At 48.1% G+C, this 16,758-nt stretch overlaps 1 protein-coding gene across 1 annotated transcript in view; it reads left to right on the top strand.

Annotated features, from left to right (window-relative positions):
* Nucleotides 1-16,758, top strand: part of LOC140398279 (eIF-2-alpha kinase GCN2-like) — a 257,905-nt gene that overhangs the window by 180,381 nt on the left and 60,766 nt on the right. Inside the window, 2 exon segments of the mRNA XM_072486762.1 lie at nt 11,082-11,250; nt 11,435-11,551. Coding sequence (XP_072342863.1) covers nt 11,082-11,250; nt 11,435-11,551 — 286 coding nt within the window.

Genomic DNA, 16,758 nt, shown 5'->3' with positions numbered 1-16,758 from the left:
CTAGTATGGCAGGGGGGTGGGTACAGGAGCAATAGGTCAGAAGGTGAAAACATTGGCGGAGAACTAGGGAATAGGGCCAGTATGGCTCTGAGGAAGAGCAGACAGGGAGGTGTTGCTGAAAACAACGGGACTGGTGGCCTCAATTGCATATGTTTTAATGCAAGAAGTATAACAGGTAAGGCAGATGAACTTAGAGCTTGGATTAGTACTTGGAACTATGATGTTGTTGCCAATACAGAGATCTGGTTGACGGAAGGACAGGATTGGCAGCTAAACGTTCCAGATTTAGATGTTTCAGGCGGGATAGAGGGGAATGAAAAAGGGGTGGCGGAGTTGCGCTACTGGTTAGGGAGAATATCACAGCTGTACAATGGGAGGACACCTCAGACGGCAGCGAGGCTATATGGGTAGAGATCAGGAATAAGAAGGGTGCAGCACAATGTTGGGGGTTTACTACAGGCCTCCCAACAGCCAGCGGGAGATAGAGGAGCAGAGAGGTGGACAGATTTTGGAAAGGAGTAAAAGCAACAGGGTTGTTGTGATGGGAGACTTCAACTTCCCCAATATTGACTGGGACTCACTTATTGCTAGGGGCTTGGACGGGGCAGAGTTTGTAAGGAGCATCCAGCAGGGCTTCTTAAAACAATATGTAGATAGTCCATCTAGGGAAGGGGCTGTACTGGACCTGGTATTGGGGAATGAGCCCGGCCAGGTGTTAGAAGTTTCAGTAGGGGAGCATTTCGGGAACAGTGACCACAATTCATTAAGTTTTAAAGTGTTGGTGGATAAGGATAAAAATGGTCCTAGGGTGAATGTGCTAAATTGGGGGAAGGCTAATTATAACACTATTAGGCGGGAACTGAAGAACCTAGATTGGGGACAGATGTTTGAGGGTAAATCAACATCTGACATGTGGGAGGCTTTCAAATGTCAGTTGAAAGGAATTCAGGACCGGCATGTTCCTGTGCGGAAGAAGGATAAATATGGCAAATTTCGGGAACCTAGGATAACGAGAGATATTGTAGGCCTCGTCAAAAAGAAAAAGGGGGCATTTGTCAGGGCTAGAAGGCTGGGAACAGACAAAGCCTGTGTGGAATATAAGGAAAGTAGGAGGGAACTTAAGCAAGGAGTCAGGAAGGCTAAAAGGCATCACGAAAAGTCATTAGCAAATAGGGTTAACGAAAATCCCAAGGCTTTTTACACGTAGCCCACTGAAGGACAGGCAAGGGAATCTATATGTGGAGCCAGAGGAGTCTGCACGTTCTCCCCGTGTCTGTGTGGGTTTCCTCCGGGCGCTCCGTTTTCCTCCCACAGTCCAAAGATGTGGAGGTTAGGGGGATTGGCCATGCTAAATTGCCCTTAGTGTCCCAACTTGCCCTTAGTGTTGGGTGGGGTTGCTGGGTTATGGGGATGGGGTGGGGGGGGGGGGGGGGGAGGGTGGGCTTGGGTAGGGTGCTCTTTCCAGGAGCTGGTGCAGACTCGATGGACCGAATGGCCTCCTTCTGCACTGTAAATTCTATGAAAAAAAAAATTAGATGAAATGGGCGAGGTACTAAATGAATACTTTGCATCAGTATTCACCAACGAGAAGAAATTGGCGGATGTTGAGTCTGAAGAAGGGTGTGTAGCTAGCCTGGGTCACATTGAGATCCAAAAAGACGAGGTGTTGGGCGTCTTGAAAAATATTAAGGTAGATAAGTGCCCAGGGCCTGATGGGGTCTACCCCAGAATACTGAAGGAGGCTAGAGAGGAAATTGCTGAGGCCTTGGCAGAAATCTTTGGATCCTCACTGTCTTCAGGTGATGTCTCGGAGGATTGGAGAATAGCCAGTGTTGTTCCTTTGTTTAAGAAGTGTAGCAAGGATAATCCAGGGAATTACAGGCCGGTGAACCTTACGTCACTGGTAGGGAGATTACTGGAGAGAATTCTTCGAGACAGGATCTACTCCCATTTGGAAGCAAATGGACGTATTAGCGAGAGGAAGCACGGTTTTGTGAAGGGGAGGCTGTGTCTCACTAACTTGAGAGAGTTTTTCGAAGAGGTCACAAAGATGATTGATGCAGATAGGGCAGTGGATGTTGTCTATATGGACTTCAGTAAGGCCTTTGACTAGGTCCCTCATGGCAGACTGGCACAAAAGTTGAAGTCACACGAGATCAGTGGTGAGCTGGCAAGATGGATGCAGAACTGGCTGGGTCATAGAAGGCAGAGAGTAGCAATGGAAGGGTGCTTTTCTGATTGGAGGTCTGTGACTAGTAGTGTTCCGCAGGGATCAGTGCTGGGACCTTTGCTGTTTGTAGTATATATAAATGATTTGGAGGAAAATGTAACTGGTCTGATTAGTAAGTTTGCAGACGACACAAAGGTTGGTGGAATTGCGGATAGTGATGAGGACTGTCCGAGGATACAGCAGGATTTAGATTGTTTGGAGACTTGGGCGGAGAGATGGCAGATGGAGTTTAATCCGGACAAATGTGAGGTAATGCATTTTGGAAGGTCTAATGCAGGTAGGGAATATACAGTGAATGGTAGAACCCTCGAGAGTATTGACAGTCAGAGAGATCTACGTATACAGGTCCACAGGTCACTGAAAGGGGCAACACAGGTGGAGAAGGTAGTCAAGAAGGCACACGGCATGCTTGCCTTCATTGGCCAGGGCATTGAGTATAAGAATTGGCAAGTCATGTTGCAGCTGTATAGAACCTTAGTTAGGCCACACTTGGAGTATAGTGTTCAATTCTGGTCGCCACACTACCAGAAGGATGTGAGGGCTTTAGAGAGAGTGGAGAAGAGATTTACCAGGATGTTGCCTGGTATGGAAGGCATTAGCTATGAGGAGCGGTTGAATAAACTCGATTTGTTCTCACTGGAACGAAGGAGATTGAGGGGCGACCTGATAGAGGTCTACAAAATTATGAGGGGCACAGACAGAGTGGATAGTCAGAGGCTTTTTCCCAGGGTAGAGGGGTCAATTACTAGGGGGCATAGGTTTAAGGTGCGAGGGACAAGATATAGAGGAGATGTACGAGGCAGGTTTTTTTTACACAGAGGGGTGCCTGGAACTCGCTGCCGGTGGAAGCAGGGACGATAGTGACATTTAAGGGGCATCTTGACAAATACATGAATAGGATGGGAATAGAGGGATACGGACTCAGGAAGTGCAGAAGATTTTAGTTGAGATGGGCAGCATGGTCGGCACAGGCTTGGAGGGCCGAAGGACCTGTTCCTGTGCTGTACTTTTCTTTGTTCTTTGACCTGTATGCAGCCTTTGACGCAGTTGATCACACCGTTCATCACCAGTGTGCCTCTGCTGTCCAGCTGAGTGGGAGTGTACCGATTCCTATTGAGCTAATTATAGCCATAGAGTTGTCATCAACGGCTTCTCTTCCCATTCCTCCGTTAACTCCAGTTTCCCACGCTGCCCTTGATGACAAAATTCAAAAACACAGCCGTTCATTGCTGACGACACCCAGCTATACTTCAATACCACCTCTCATGACGCCTCCAATGTCTCTAAATTGTCAGGTTACAAGTCTGATATCAGTACTGGATTATCAAAAATTTAGATCAATTAAATATTGGATGTTGAAGCACTTTTTTGCAATGCATGTCACAAATTCTGCTCCCTTGCTGTTGAATTCATCCCTCTCAACGACCACTTCTGAGATTGAGCCGCGGTTCCTATTTGCCATTTACACATTGCTCACCATTGTTCTGCCATTCACACATTCTAATCTCTTTGTGTGCCACTATCAGCACCCTTCTTAGCCTTAATCACCTCATTTACATTCCTTTTATCTCTGTTCTCGACATCTTTGTCTATCTCCATCTATCGCTGGCCTCTAACCAGCCCCCCTCACCCCCACTACAGTATAAATCTGACCCCATTTCCAGTTCTCTAGCTTTGACAAAGAATCATCCAGATTTGAAATGTTAGCTCCCTTTTCTCTCCACAGATGCTGTCAGACCAGCTGAGATTGTCCAATATTTTCTGTTTTAATCCAAAACTCTGCTGCCCATGTACAAAATCCTGTGTACCTATCATTCCAAAAAATGCCCCATATCCCCTTCCTCACCACCCGGTTCGGCCCTATATAACTTATCATTGCACTCCCTGAACGTCTCGTTACTCTTCCCCGGCTCCAACACTACCTCCCCCTTCCCTGTCCGTACCCTCAGAATTTTCCTGGATGCGGCCTGCCTCCGTAGCTGGTGGGCTAGCATACAACTCTCCTCTCGATTTTCATACTGCACTCCCCTCGCCATCGTCGCTGCCCCACTGCCTTCCCCATCATCAGCCTGTCAAACTGCCCGGTAACCTCTTTCTCTCCACCAATTGCTCCTTGGTGGAGGCATTTAAATATTTTTTGTCCACCTCGACTATCTCGTCCAACAACCGTCCATACTCGTCCCTCCTATCTCTGAGCACCTTAAACGAGGTAACATCCCCCCCCGCCCCCCCGAACCACCGCCTTCAATGCCTCCCAAAGTATGGCCGCCAATGCCTCCCCATTCTGATTGAACTCCACATAGTCTCCGATCACCGACCCCCTTCTCATCTCACAGAACCCCTTGTCCGCTAGAAGCCCTGCGCCTAACCTCCATCCTGGCCTCTGCTCCTGCCTTGAGCTAAGCCAGTGCGACACAACTTTGTACATTGCAATCATGTCCTCCCTCAGTCTCCTCTGCTCCAAGGAAAACAATCCAAGTCTATCCAATCTCTCTTCATAACTCAAACTCTTCAGCCCAGGCAACATCCCGGTAAATTTCCTCTGCAGCCTTTCAAGTGTTATTACATGCCTCCTACAATGTAGATTCCAGAACTGCACACAATTCTCTAGCTATGGCCAAACCAACGTTTTGCACAGTTCTGGCCTAACCTCCCTGCTCTTAGCTTCTATGCCTCTGCTAATAATATAATACCATAACCCTTTTATTTAGTTTTTTAATCAACATTTTATTGAGGTATTTTTGTTTTTACAACAATGACAAAATAAACAATATACATGAGTCTATAAACATAGTGCACATAGTGCAAAAAGCCTGCTTCCTCCCTTACAGTTCCCACCTTAATTAACCCCCCACTGCTACACTACCCCCCCCCCCCCCCCCCCCCCCCCCCCCCCCCGGGCGATTAATTTTCTGCAAAGAAGTCGACAAACGGTTGCCACCTCTGGGCGAACCCTAACGGTGACCCTCTCAAGGCAAACTTGATTTTCACCAAACAGAGAAAGCTAGCCAGGTCCGATAGCCAGGTCTCCGACTTTGGGGGCTTTGAATCCCTCCAAGCTAATAATATCCGTCTCCGGGCTACCAGGGAGGCAAAGGCCAGAACGTCTGCCTCTTTTTCCTCCTGGATTCCCGGATCTTCCGACACCCGAAAATCGCCACCTCCGAACCCTTGTTTTTAACACCGTGGCCATGACGTCTGCAAACCCCTGCTAGAATCCCCTAAGCTTTGGGCATGCCCAAAACATGTGGACATGGTTCGCACACCTTGCACACCTATCTTCTACACCAAAGAACCTGCTCATCCGGGCCACTGTCATGTGAGCCCGATGAACATTAAACTGTATCAGGCTGAGCTTGGCACATGTTGTGGACGCGTTGACTCTACTCAACGCATCCGCCCAGAGACCATTCTCTATCTCTCCTCCTGACTCCTCTTCCCACTTGCGCTTCAGCTCCTCAGTCTGCGTGTCCTCTGACCCCATGAGCTCCTTCTAGATGTCGGAGACCTTCCCTTCTCCCAGCCACACTCTGGAGCTACCCTATCCTGAATTCCCCTTGGTGGTCGGAGCGGGAAGGTTGAGACCTGTCTACGTTGGAAGTCCCGGACCTGCAGGTACCTGAATTTGTTTCCCCTCGCCAATCCACATTTCTCCTCCAGCTCCCTCAAGCTAGGAAAGCTCCCTTCTATAAACATATCCCCCATCCTCTCAATCCCTGCTCTCCGCCATCTCCGAAACCCTCCGTCCATTCTTCCCGGGGCAAACCGGTGATTATTGCAGATTGGAGACCAGACCGATGCTCTCTCCGCTCCCACATGCTTCCTCCATTGCCCCCAGACTCACAGGGCTGCCACCACCACGGGGCTGGTGGAGTACCGTGCCGGCGGGAACGGCAGAGGCGCCGTTATCAACGCTCCCAAACTGGTGCCCTTACATGAGGCCGCCTCCATAGGCTCCCATGCCGACACTCCCCCCACCACCCACTTCCTGATCATAGCTATATTCGCCGCCCAATAATAGTTACTGAAGTTTGGCAGCGCCAGCCCGCCCATACCAAGCCAGTGATTACTTTGTTAATCCGTTTAAAAAAGGTCCGCAGAATAACGATGGGGAGACACTGGAACACACACAGGAATCTCGGAAGGACTGTCATCTTCACCGTCTGGACCCTCCCAGCTAATGACAACGAGAGTGCGTCCCACCTCTGAAAATCGTCCTTAATTTGGTCTACCAGACGGGCCAGCTTAAGTTTGTGCAACCGTTCCCATTCCTGCGTCACTTGGATGCCTAGATACCTGAATCTTCCCCCTACCACTCTAAACAGCAGTTCCCCCAGTCGCCTCTCCTGTCCCCTTGCCTGGATCGCAAACATCTCACTTTTCCCCATATTTAATTAGTACACCGAAAACCAGCCAAATTCCCCCAGAATCCTCATGATTTCTTCCATCCCCTCCACTGGGTCAGATACATACAGGAGCAGGTTGTGTGCATAAAGAGAGACTTTGTTCCACCCCCATCCCACTCCGGACCAACCCCTTCCAGCCCCTTGAGGCTCTCCGCGCAATTGCCAGCGGCTCTATAGCCAGCGCGAACAACAGTGGGGAAAGGGGGCATCCCTGTCTCGTCCCCCGATGTAGCCTGAAATAGTCCGATATCATCCTATTCGTCCGTACGCTCGCCACAGGAGCCTGATACAGCAACCTGACCCAGTCAATAAAGCCCTGCCCAAATCCGAACCGTCCAATTACCTCCCACAGATATTCCCATTCTACTCGATCAAAAGCCTTCTCTGCGTCCATTGCGACCACTACCTCCACTTCCCTACATTCTGGTGGCATCATGATCGCATTTAGCAACCTTCTTACATTGGACACCAACTACCTTCTCTTAACGAACCCCGTCTGGTCCTCCCCAATCACGTCCGGAACACAGTCTTCAATCCTAGAGGACAAAATTTTGGCCAGCAGTTCGGCGTCCACATTCAATAGGGATATCGGTCTGTAGGACCCACACAGCTCCGGATCCTTATCCCGCTTCAAGATCACGAGATCGTGGCCTGTGACATCGTCGGGGGAAGCACCCCTCTCTCCCTTGCTTCATTGAATGTCCTCATTAACAGCGGCCCCAATATCCCAGAGAACTTTTTCTAGAACTCCACTGGGTACCCATCTGGCCCCGGGGCTTTACCCGACTGAATGGCCTTCAGCCCCTCTGCTATCTCTTCGATCCCGATCGGGGCCCCAAGCCCTTCTACCAGTTCCCCGTCCGCCTTTGGGAAATTCAGCCCCCCTAGGAAGTGCCTCATCCCCTCCGGCCCAGGTGGGGGTTCCGACCCATACAACCTACTGTAAAACTCCTTAAATGCCTTATTCCCCCCTACTGAATCTCCTACCAGGTTCCCGTCTCCATCCTTTTCTTTCCCTATCTCCCTGGCTGCATCCCTCTTTCTAAGCTGCTGTGCAAGCATTCTGCTGGCCTCCTCTCCATGCTCATAAATCACCCCCCCCTCCCCTTTCTCAGCTGCTCTACCGCTCTTCCTGTAGTTATCAAGCCGAACTCCGCCTGTAGCCTCCGTCGTTCCCTTAGAAGCTCTGCGTCTGGGGTCTCCGCACACTCCCGTCGACCTGTAGTATCTCCTTTACCAGTCAGTCCATCTCTGTCCTGTCTACCTTGTCCCTGTGTGCCCGTATCGAGATCGGCTCCCCTCTAACCACCGCCTTCAATGCCTCCCAGACCACCGCTGCCGAGATTTCCTCCGTGTCATTGACCTCCAGGTAATTCTGAATACATTTCCTCAACCACCGGCACACTTCTTCGTCCACTAAAAGTCTCACGTCTAACCTCCAGTGCGGGCGCTGATTACTGTCTTTACTAACCAGTAGGTCAACCAGTGTGGGGCATGGTCTGAGATTGTGATCACCGAGTACCCTGTGTCCACCACCCCCATCAGTAGAGCCCTGCTCAGAATAAAGAAATCAATCCGGGAGTACACTTTATGCACGTGTGAGTAGAAGGAGAATTCCTTTACTCTTGGCTGTCCAAATCTCCATGGGTCCACCCCACCCCCCCATCTGCTCCATGAACCCTTTTAGCTCCTTAGCCATTGCTGGCACCCTGCCCGTTTTTCAGCTTGACCAGTCTAAACCAGGGGTCAATAACTGTGTTGAAGTCCCCTCCCATGACCAGCTTATGCGAATCCAGGTCCGGTATCTTCCCCAGCATCCACTTTAAAAACTCCACATCGTCCCAGTTTGGCGCGTATACATTTACTAATACCACCTGCACCCCCTCCAATTTCCCACTGACCATAATGTACCGGCCTCCCCCATCCGAAACTATTCTTCCCGCCTCAAACACCACTCGCTTGTTGATGAGGATCGCGACCCCTCTGGTCTTCGAGTCCAGTCCCAAGTTTAAAAACCTGTCCGACCCAACCTTTCCTTAATCTAATCTGGTCAGCTACTCTAAGGTGCGTCTCCTGCAGCATTTCCACGTCTGCCTTCAGTCCTCTCAAATGCGCGAACACGCCCATTGAGCCCTCTTACGTTCCAGGTGATCAGTCTAGTTGGGGGGCTCATCGCCGATCAGCCATCCCCTCTCTTGGGCCAGTCGCCAGCCCGCGCCCCACGCCTTCACCGGCCAGTCCCCAGGCAGCCTCCGCCCCCGATCTCCTCTCTGTTCCTCAGCAAAAGTCCCTCCCTCGTCAGCAGAACATCCCCCCCCCCAACACAAAATAAATAAACCCTTTGATAAGCCTAACAGCCTAACATCTGCTCACCCCCCACTGCGCTTCCATACGCTTTCATGTCCCATTTTGCTCTCCTAATTTCCTTTTTAAGTTCCCTCTTGCACATTCTACACACCTCTAGGGCTTCTGCTGTTTTGAGCCCTCGATATCTGCCACAACCATCCTTTTTCTCCTTAACCAATGCTGTATCTCCCTCAATATCCAGGGCTCACTGGATTTGTTGGTCCCATCCTTTTTCTTGATCGGAATGTGTTGGCTCTGCACTCTCCCTATTTTCTTCTTGAATGAGTCCCACTGTTCTGCCACGGGTTTACCTAAAAGTGTCTGCTCCCAGTCCATTCCTGCCAAATCATATCTGATCTTATTAAAATCGGCCTACCCCAGTTTAGAACTTTGATTTCAGACCCATCCTTGTCCTTTTCCATAACAATCTTGAACCTAACGGAGTTTTGATCGCTGTCTGCAAAATGCTCCCCCACCGATACTTCAGCCACTTGCCCAGCTTTGTTACCGAAAATTAAGTTCAGGACTGCCCCCTCTTGTAGGTCCTTCTACGTGCTGACTTAAAACGTTCTCCTGAATGCATTTTAAGAATTTTGCTATGGCTACCCCAGTTAATATTGGGGAAGTTGAAAACCCCCACTATCACTACCCTATTACTTTTACACTACTCTGAAATTTGCCTGCATATCTGCTTTTCTATTTCTCTCGAACTGTGTGGGGGCCTATAGAACACTCCCAGCAATGAGATTGCTCGTTTTTGGTTTTTAATTTCTACCCATATTTCATAGATTATCATAGAATTTACAGTGCGGAAGGAGACCATTCGGCCCATCGAGTCTGCACCGGCTCTTGGAAAGAGCACCCGACCCAAGGTCAACACCTCCACCCTATCCCCATAACCCAGTAACCCCACCCAACACTAAGGGCAATTTTGGACACTAAGGGCAATTTATCATGGCCAATCCACCTAACCTGCACACCTTTGGACTGTGGCAGGAAACCAGAGCACCCGGAGGAAACCCATGCACACACAGAGAGAACGTGCAGACTCCGCACAGTGACCCAAGCCGGAATCGAACCTGGGACCCGTGAAACATTTGTGCTATCCACAATGCTACCGTGCTGTCCTCCTGGCATATGGCATCATTCGAAGAACCTTCTAAGATGGCGTCCCTCCTTATTGCTGTAATTGATTCTCTGATCAAGATTGCAACATCCCCATGTCTTTTATCTCCTTCCCTATGTCTTTTCTCTCCTTCCCTATCTTGCCTAAAGATCCTGTATCCTTGAATATTGAACAATCCTGCATCTTTCTTAACCATGCCTCAATGACAGTTAGTTAATCAATGTTAGATTGTAGTTATCATTTTACTTGTACTTTAAATTTCTTTTTGATTTGTAAGGGGGATAAAATTGTGATTGAAAAACTTTAATAAAATATATTTTAAAAAAAACATGCCTCAATGACAGCAATGACAACACACACCCCCCTTGTTTTAATTTGTGCCCTCAATTCATCAGCCTTGTTCATCCGACTCCTTGCCTTAAAATAACTACCATCCAATCTTGCCAATCTCCCTTGTGACTTAACTGACTCACTTGGTCTCTCCTCTAATTTTGGCTATGCATCTAAATCTCTCAGGATCCCAGGCCTCTGTCAAGTTAGTTTAAACCCTTTCCAACCGCCCTAGTAAACCTCCCGGCAAGGACACTGGTCCCATTTCGGTTCAAGTGCAAACCATCTGCCTTTTCCAGGTCTGACCATCCCCCAAAACTGTCCCAATGTCCCAGAAATCTAAAATCCTCCCTTCTGTACCAATTCTGCAGCTACGCATTCATCTGGACTAACCTATTTCTATAGCACATAGCACTTGAAGTAATCCAGAGATGACTATCTTCTGGGTCCTGTTTTTTAATCTACGTGCTAGCTCCCTTGATGCTGCTTTCAGGACCTCATCCCTTTTTCTGCCTATATCGTTGGTATCAACATGAACCACGATATCTGTCTTTCTGCCTTCAGTATGCCCTGCAGCCGTTCAGTGACATCCCTAACACCAGTTGTCGTTGTTAACCCTATTTGATCTGTTCCTTGTTCATAGGTACTGCATTGAACGGGTATTCAGACCTCGAAAGTTGGACCGCTGTCACCCAAGAGAACTTGTAGAATGTGCATTTGACATTGTCACACCGATCACAAGGAACTTGTTGCCAGATGCAGAGGTGATCTGCACCATCGTTGAAATTATTCTGGAATTTCCTGTACTGCAGGTGGGGTCCATATATTGTTAACTTTCTTCTTATGAGTGAAGATTTTGCAGTTCAGTTTCACAGTATACAGTCACATTTACATGACTGGGATATTACCCATGATATATTTGGGTACCATGTGATCAGATTCTCCATTTTGGTTATACTGTTCCTTGAGACATTGTTACCTTTATTTGTTTTGCAGGAGCGCAACTACAGCATCCACCTGAACCACACTAGCCTGCTGAGAGCGGTACTGCTACACTGTGGGATACCCGAGGACAAACTCCAGCACGTGTACAACATCCTGTCAGATCCTATGGTGCGTTCTTTAGAGCCAGTAAAATTGTTGCTGTAGTTGAAGCTTTAACCAACATGCCACCTCTGCAATATACAGAACAGGGAACAAAGACTGTTCTAGTTTCATTTTATTCTTATGTGAATTTTGTACTTAACAAGTAAATAGCATGAAGTCTAGCTCACTGGAATACTGCTAGACAGAGTACTTCCTTAATATGGAGGATTCGGTGAGTAGGGAAATTTCAAGGGTTGATCTCTTCTCTAAAATCTTGTCAAGTTTTGCCTTTCTTATCTAATTCAACTTGAACATTAACTTGTGGTTTATTTTTGTCTTAGTCAGCGGTAGACAAGCTGCCTGCTGGTGGCAACTGAACAGTTAGTTAATTAGGTGGCTAGTGAGAAATGGTTCCTGGACAGCATTGCCTGATTCCGATCTCTAGAATTCCAGTACGTATAAACACAGGAGCTTTTGCCTATGCACAAAGTAAATAGCATGAAGTCCAGATCAATGGATTGCTGCTAGAAAGAATACTTACTTAACCCCGGGAATTTGGTGCAGTGAAGGAAGAGATGCTGCCCTGGTCTTTGTGGCCCGAGAGATGGAGCAGGAGACCTGAGAGCTCAACTCCGGAGTCTTTAAACAGGTAAGCAGGTAGGTGAATCGTTGGTGAATTTTAAAGATTTTTTTCTTTCTAAACTGGAGCTGCAGTTTAAACTAGAACTTGGCAAACATAAATACTGAATTCAATTTATAGCTTAGCTAGGTAAACTACTTAATTTTGCTGGAAATAATTGTTGAATAAGGAATTTAATTACTCAAATAAAATAAGGTTCGTCTGAGATATGACCAAGTGGGTTGCGTGTCTGGACTGCAGAAAATGGGGATCTCGGATCTCTCCGGTTCAGTGTAATTTAACTGGAGTTGCAAGTTGGAGAGACTCCCACACGTATAAAGGAGAGGAAGGAGGTTGTGGACAGTTTTATCCAGACTATAAGTCCCATCCCAGAGGAAAACACATGTTCAGGAAAGGGAGAGTGTGACTGGTGGGCAGCTTGGTAGCAGGGATATCGGAAAGGCTGAGAAAAAAGTCCTGCAGACACTGGTCCTGTCTTACAGGTACAGTGTGTTTGCTACCTGTGAGGACAAGACGAAAGTTACAGGAAGAACGGTCACAACACAGACCAAGGCAGTGTGGCTCCTTAGGCTGTCCAGGGGGAGTTGAGGAATAGAAATGTTGGAGTAATGGTGACTGCAACCAAGAATGAGAATTCCAAAGGGTGTGTTGCGTACGTAGTGCCAAGGTAAGGGATATCTCCCAGCAGCTGGAGGGGAACTTGGGAAGGGAAGAGGTAAATCTAGTTATTGTGGTGGAACAAACAATGTGGGTAAGAAGAAGGAGGAGGTCCTGCTAGACGAGCTAAATTTGAGAATAATAATCCTGGGATTATTGCACGAGCCATGTGCAAATTGGCATAATCAGGAGAATTAACATGTGGCTAAACATGTGGAATCTACAAGGTATGTAGGCAGTCTAATATAAAGAGAAATGAGTGGGTAATAACGGGAAAGAATAAATTAAGGGAGGGCACTGATGACAAGAGAATAAATAGAGTTATAGAACTGGAGCGTAAAAGATGGTTAAACATGAAGTGAGCCAAGTCCTATTAAAACTGTGTTTAAAACGTCTGTAAAGTAATTCACATAGTATCAGTAATATTTGGAGGAACCAGACATTAATAAGGATTGCGGAGACACTTTCTACAGAAAAATCAGTACTGGCACTTAAACATTGTATGGTATAGAGGACAGCACAGTGGTACAGTGGTTAGTACTGCTGTCTTACAGCGCCAGGGACCCAGGTTTAATTCTGGCGTTGTGTGACTGTCTGTGTGGAGTTTGCACTTTCTCCCCCTGTCTGCGTGGGTTTCCTCTGGGTGCTCCAGATTCCTCCCAAGTCCAAAGATGTGTAGGTTAGGGAGATTGGCCATGTTAAAAATATTGCCCTTAGTATGCAGGTTAGGTGGGATAACGGTGCTAGGGCAGGGGAGTGGGCCTAGGCAGGGTGCTCTTTCAGAGGATCGGTGCATACACGATTGGCCGAATGGTCTCCTGCACTGCAGGGATTCCATGAACAGATTTAGAAAAGGTTGTGAGGGAAAGCAGGGAGCTCAAGTAACTTGTACTTCTTTCAGATAACATATTGGCAACAGAGAGGACTTTGGTGGGGCTCACAGTTAGGTGGCTCCTGCTATAGTATCTGTTTTTTGGACATTTATGCCCGGTTTCAGGGGTAGTTTGTGGATGAGTTGGTGTGGGAAGTCAGAAGGAAGACGAGAAATGTCGAAGCCCCAGAAGAAAGGTGATAGAAAGAAGGGGGCAAGTGAAAGTCTGCTGACAAGTGCGGCTGTGAGTCCTGTGAGAAGAAAGATGGCAGGGTCTGGGTCATCGGATGGGGCCACTCCCCTCACGGTGGAAACTCTGACCGAGGTGATGTCAGTGGAGTTGAAAGACTGTTTGCCAAGCGTATGGAGGTGCTTCGGAGGGAGATGATGGCTTAGCTGAAAGAGTGGGTGGAGGAGGCAATTGCCCCGGCAAAGGCGGCAGTGATGAGGATGTCGGTTGAGGTTCAGGAGCAAGGAGAGAAGCTGAAAGGGATGGAGGAGGGACTGTCATAATACAGCGATCAGTTCACCGTGATAGGTGAGGAGTTGTGGGGGGTGGTGGAGGTCAGCGGAGGACTCGGAGCTAAGGTGGAGTACCTGGAGAACAGGTCGAGGAGGCAAAACTTGAGCACCGTGGGCCAGCCCGAGGGGGTGGAGGGCCCGAGGCCGACCGAGTATTTTGCGAAGATGGCTGCTGAGTCGATGGGGGAGGGGGAAGAACCCTCCCAGACAGGGCACATTGGTCGCTTAAGCAAATGAGCCACCAAAGGGCGGTTATAGTCTGCTTCCACAGCTAACATGTGAAGGAGAAGGTTTGGTTGGGATTTTACTTTCTGTTTCTTAAATGGGCGGGGTTTGTTTACATGTGGTCTGGGTTTTGTTTTTCTTTTTTCCTTATGGGTGCAGTTCCTTTTTGGTTCTTGGTGCAGACTCGGTGGGTCGAATGGGCACGTGGGGCCGTTTACTGAGGAGGGAGAGGAGTGGGGGGTCTCTGGCCGGGTCACTGCCTAGGAAACGTAGGTTGGCGAGTGAACGGGAGTGTAGTGTGGGAAGGGGCGTGTTCGTTGGAGCCTGGTCAAGCAGCTTTCGATGGACTGGGGAGGTGTGAATGGTGGGGGTGGGGATCGATACTGGATGAGGTGTTTGCAAGAGGAAGTGGGAGGATTCAGTGGGGGGGGGGGGGGGGTTGAATTCAGAAAGAAAGTTGTTTACCTAAAGAGTGTTGAGAATTTGGAACTTGCTACCGCAGGGAGTGGTTGAAGCAAATTGAATAGATGCATTTAAGGGGAAACTAGGCAAGTGTATGAGGGGGAAGGGAAGAGAGGGTTACGATGATAGAGTTAGATAAAAGATCGGAGGATGCTCAAGTGGGGCATAAACACCAGCATTGCCTGGTTGGGCTGAATGGCTGGTTTCTATACCATATATCCGATGTAATTCTATGGAAGTAGAGGGAAAGAACTGATATGTTCCATTTCGGTCAGGTGTGGCACATGAAGAATTGAGTAAAGCTGCCGTTGTCGCATCCGCATGTCTCAGTCCCACCCTTATTTCTACTTTGTTGTCACATGTTTTAATTTACGACAGCATCCATTCTATGTCTGCACTGAGTGATTTGCAACTTTGTGCTGATTAAAGGACCCTTTTTGTGTTGGAGTCCATATCTACTAGTACCTGACTGAGACTACCTAAACTCATTTTGCATAGGATTTATACAGCTTCTGGAAGAGACATCCATTTAAACAGCCTGAGCTATAAATAGATTCTGGGTTAGCAAGCTGCTGAGCATCCAGTTCCCTCATTTTTTTCAAAACGTTTTTTTTTAAATTCACTTTATGGGTTGTAAGAGTCGCTAGCTGGGCCAGCATTTATTGCCTATCCCTAGTTGCTCGTGAGAATTGTTAGGATCCCTACAGTGCAGGCAGGGGCCATTTGACCCATCGAGTCTGCACCAACCCTCTGAAGGAGCACCCTACCCACGCTCAGTCGCCTGTCCTATTACCGTAAACCACCCACATGGTGGTGAGCTGTTGCCTTGAAACACTGCGGTCCCTGAGGTGTAGGTACGCCTACTGTTAGGGAGGGAGTTCCAGGATTTTGACCCAATGACAGTGAAGGAATGGCAATATATTTCCAAGTCAGCATGGTGAGTGACTTGGAGGAGAACTTCCAGGTGGTGGTGTTCCCAGGTCCTGTCCTTCTAGATGGTAGTGGTCATGAGTTTGGAAGGTGCTGCCTATCAAATCTTGGTTGAAGTGTTGGGTGCTCTGATATACAGATGAACCAACACGGTTGTGATTGGTACAACGCAATTTTAGTCTGTTAAACTATTTATACAACAAACTTGGTACTCAGCACGTGGTGACTGTGTGAGTGTCTGGCTTTGAGGTCCTTGCCCTGTGCCGTCTCCTAATGGACTGCCCAGGAAGTGTTGTGTTTCTTGTTTTGTACTGTGTATCCTCTTGTCTGTGATTGGCTGCCGTGTTATGTGTGCTAATTGGTCCGTTGCTCTGTCTAGCATTATGTATGTGTTTATGTGCTGTGATGTTCTCTTGATTATCATGATATCCCACCTTTTTTACAAGATTATGTGCCTACGTGGTTATAAATAGAAATGTGTCCTGAGTGCAGCTAAATGTGTGTGTGCGTGTAATATTTACAGCATGTACATGGGGCTTAACTATATACAAGGGGCGATGTCGGGTGTGACATGCTAACGAGGTTGTACCATAACAAAAAGAAAACAACGTGGAAATGTGGAACGATAAAACGAATGCCTGTAACGAGAAAAACATAGACATGTTAAAACAGTGGTTGCAAGAGTTCAACGTGTAAACAGTGTTATAAGTCCAGTCTAGTAGGTGGACGAATTTGGGTTGACCGTCAGGGTGGCACACCATTCATCGCCCGGATTGATTGTGTTGACCTGGTTCCCATCAATGACCGCAACCCGGAAGGCGTCTTGGTCATCTGTGTCATCGGTTTGGATGTCGTAATGTGGAGGCTGGATGGTCCGCACGTTCCTGCGAGGTTGTCGGCGATGCGGGAGATCACCAGGTTGAGCCA

This window comes from Scyliorhinus torazame, chromosome 2, assembly GCF_047496885.1.
Source record: "Scyliorhinus torazame isolate Kashiwa2021f chromosome 2, sScyTor2.1, whole genome shotgun sequence".
Taxonomy (NCBI): Eukaryota; Metazoa; Chordata; class Chondrichthyes; order Carcharhiniformes; family Scyliorhinidae; genus Scyliorhinus; species Scyliorhinus torazame.
This window is presented reverse-complemented; position numbering and strand designations above follow the sequence as displayed.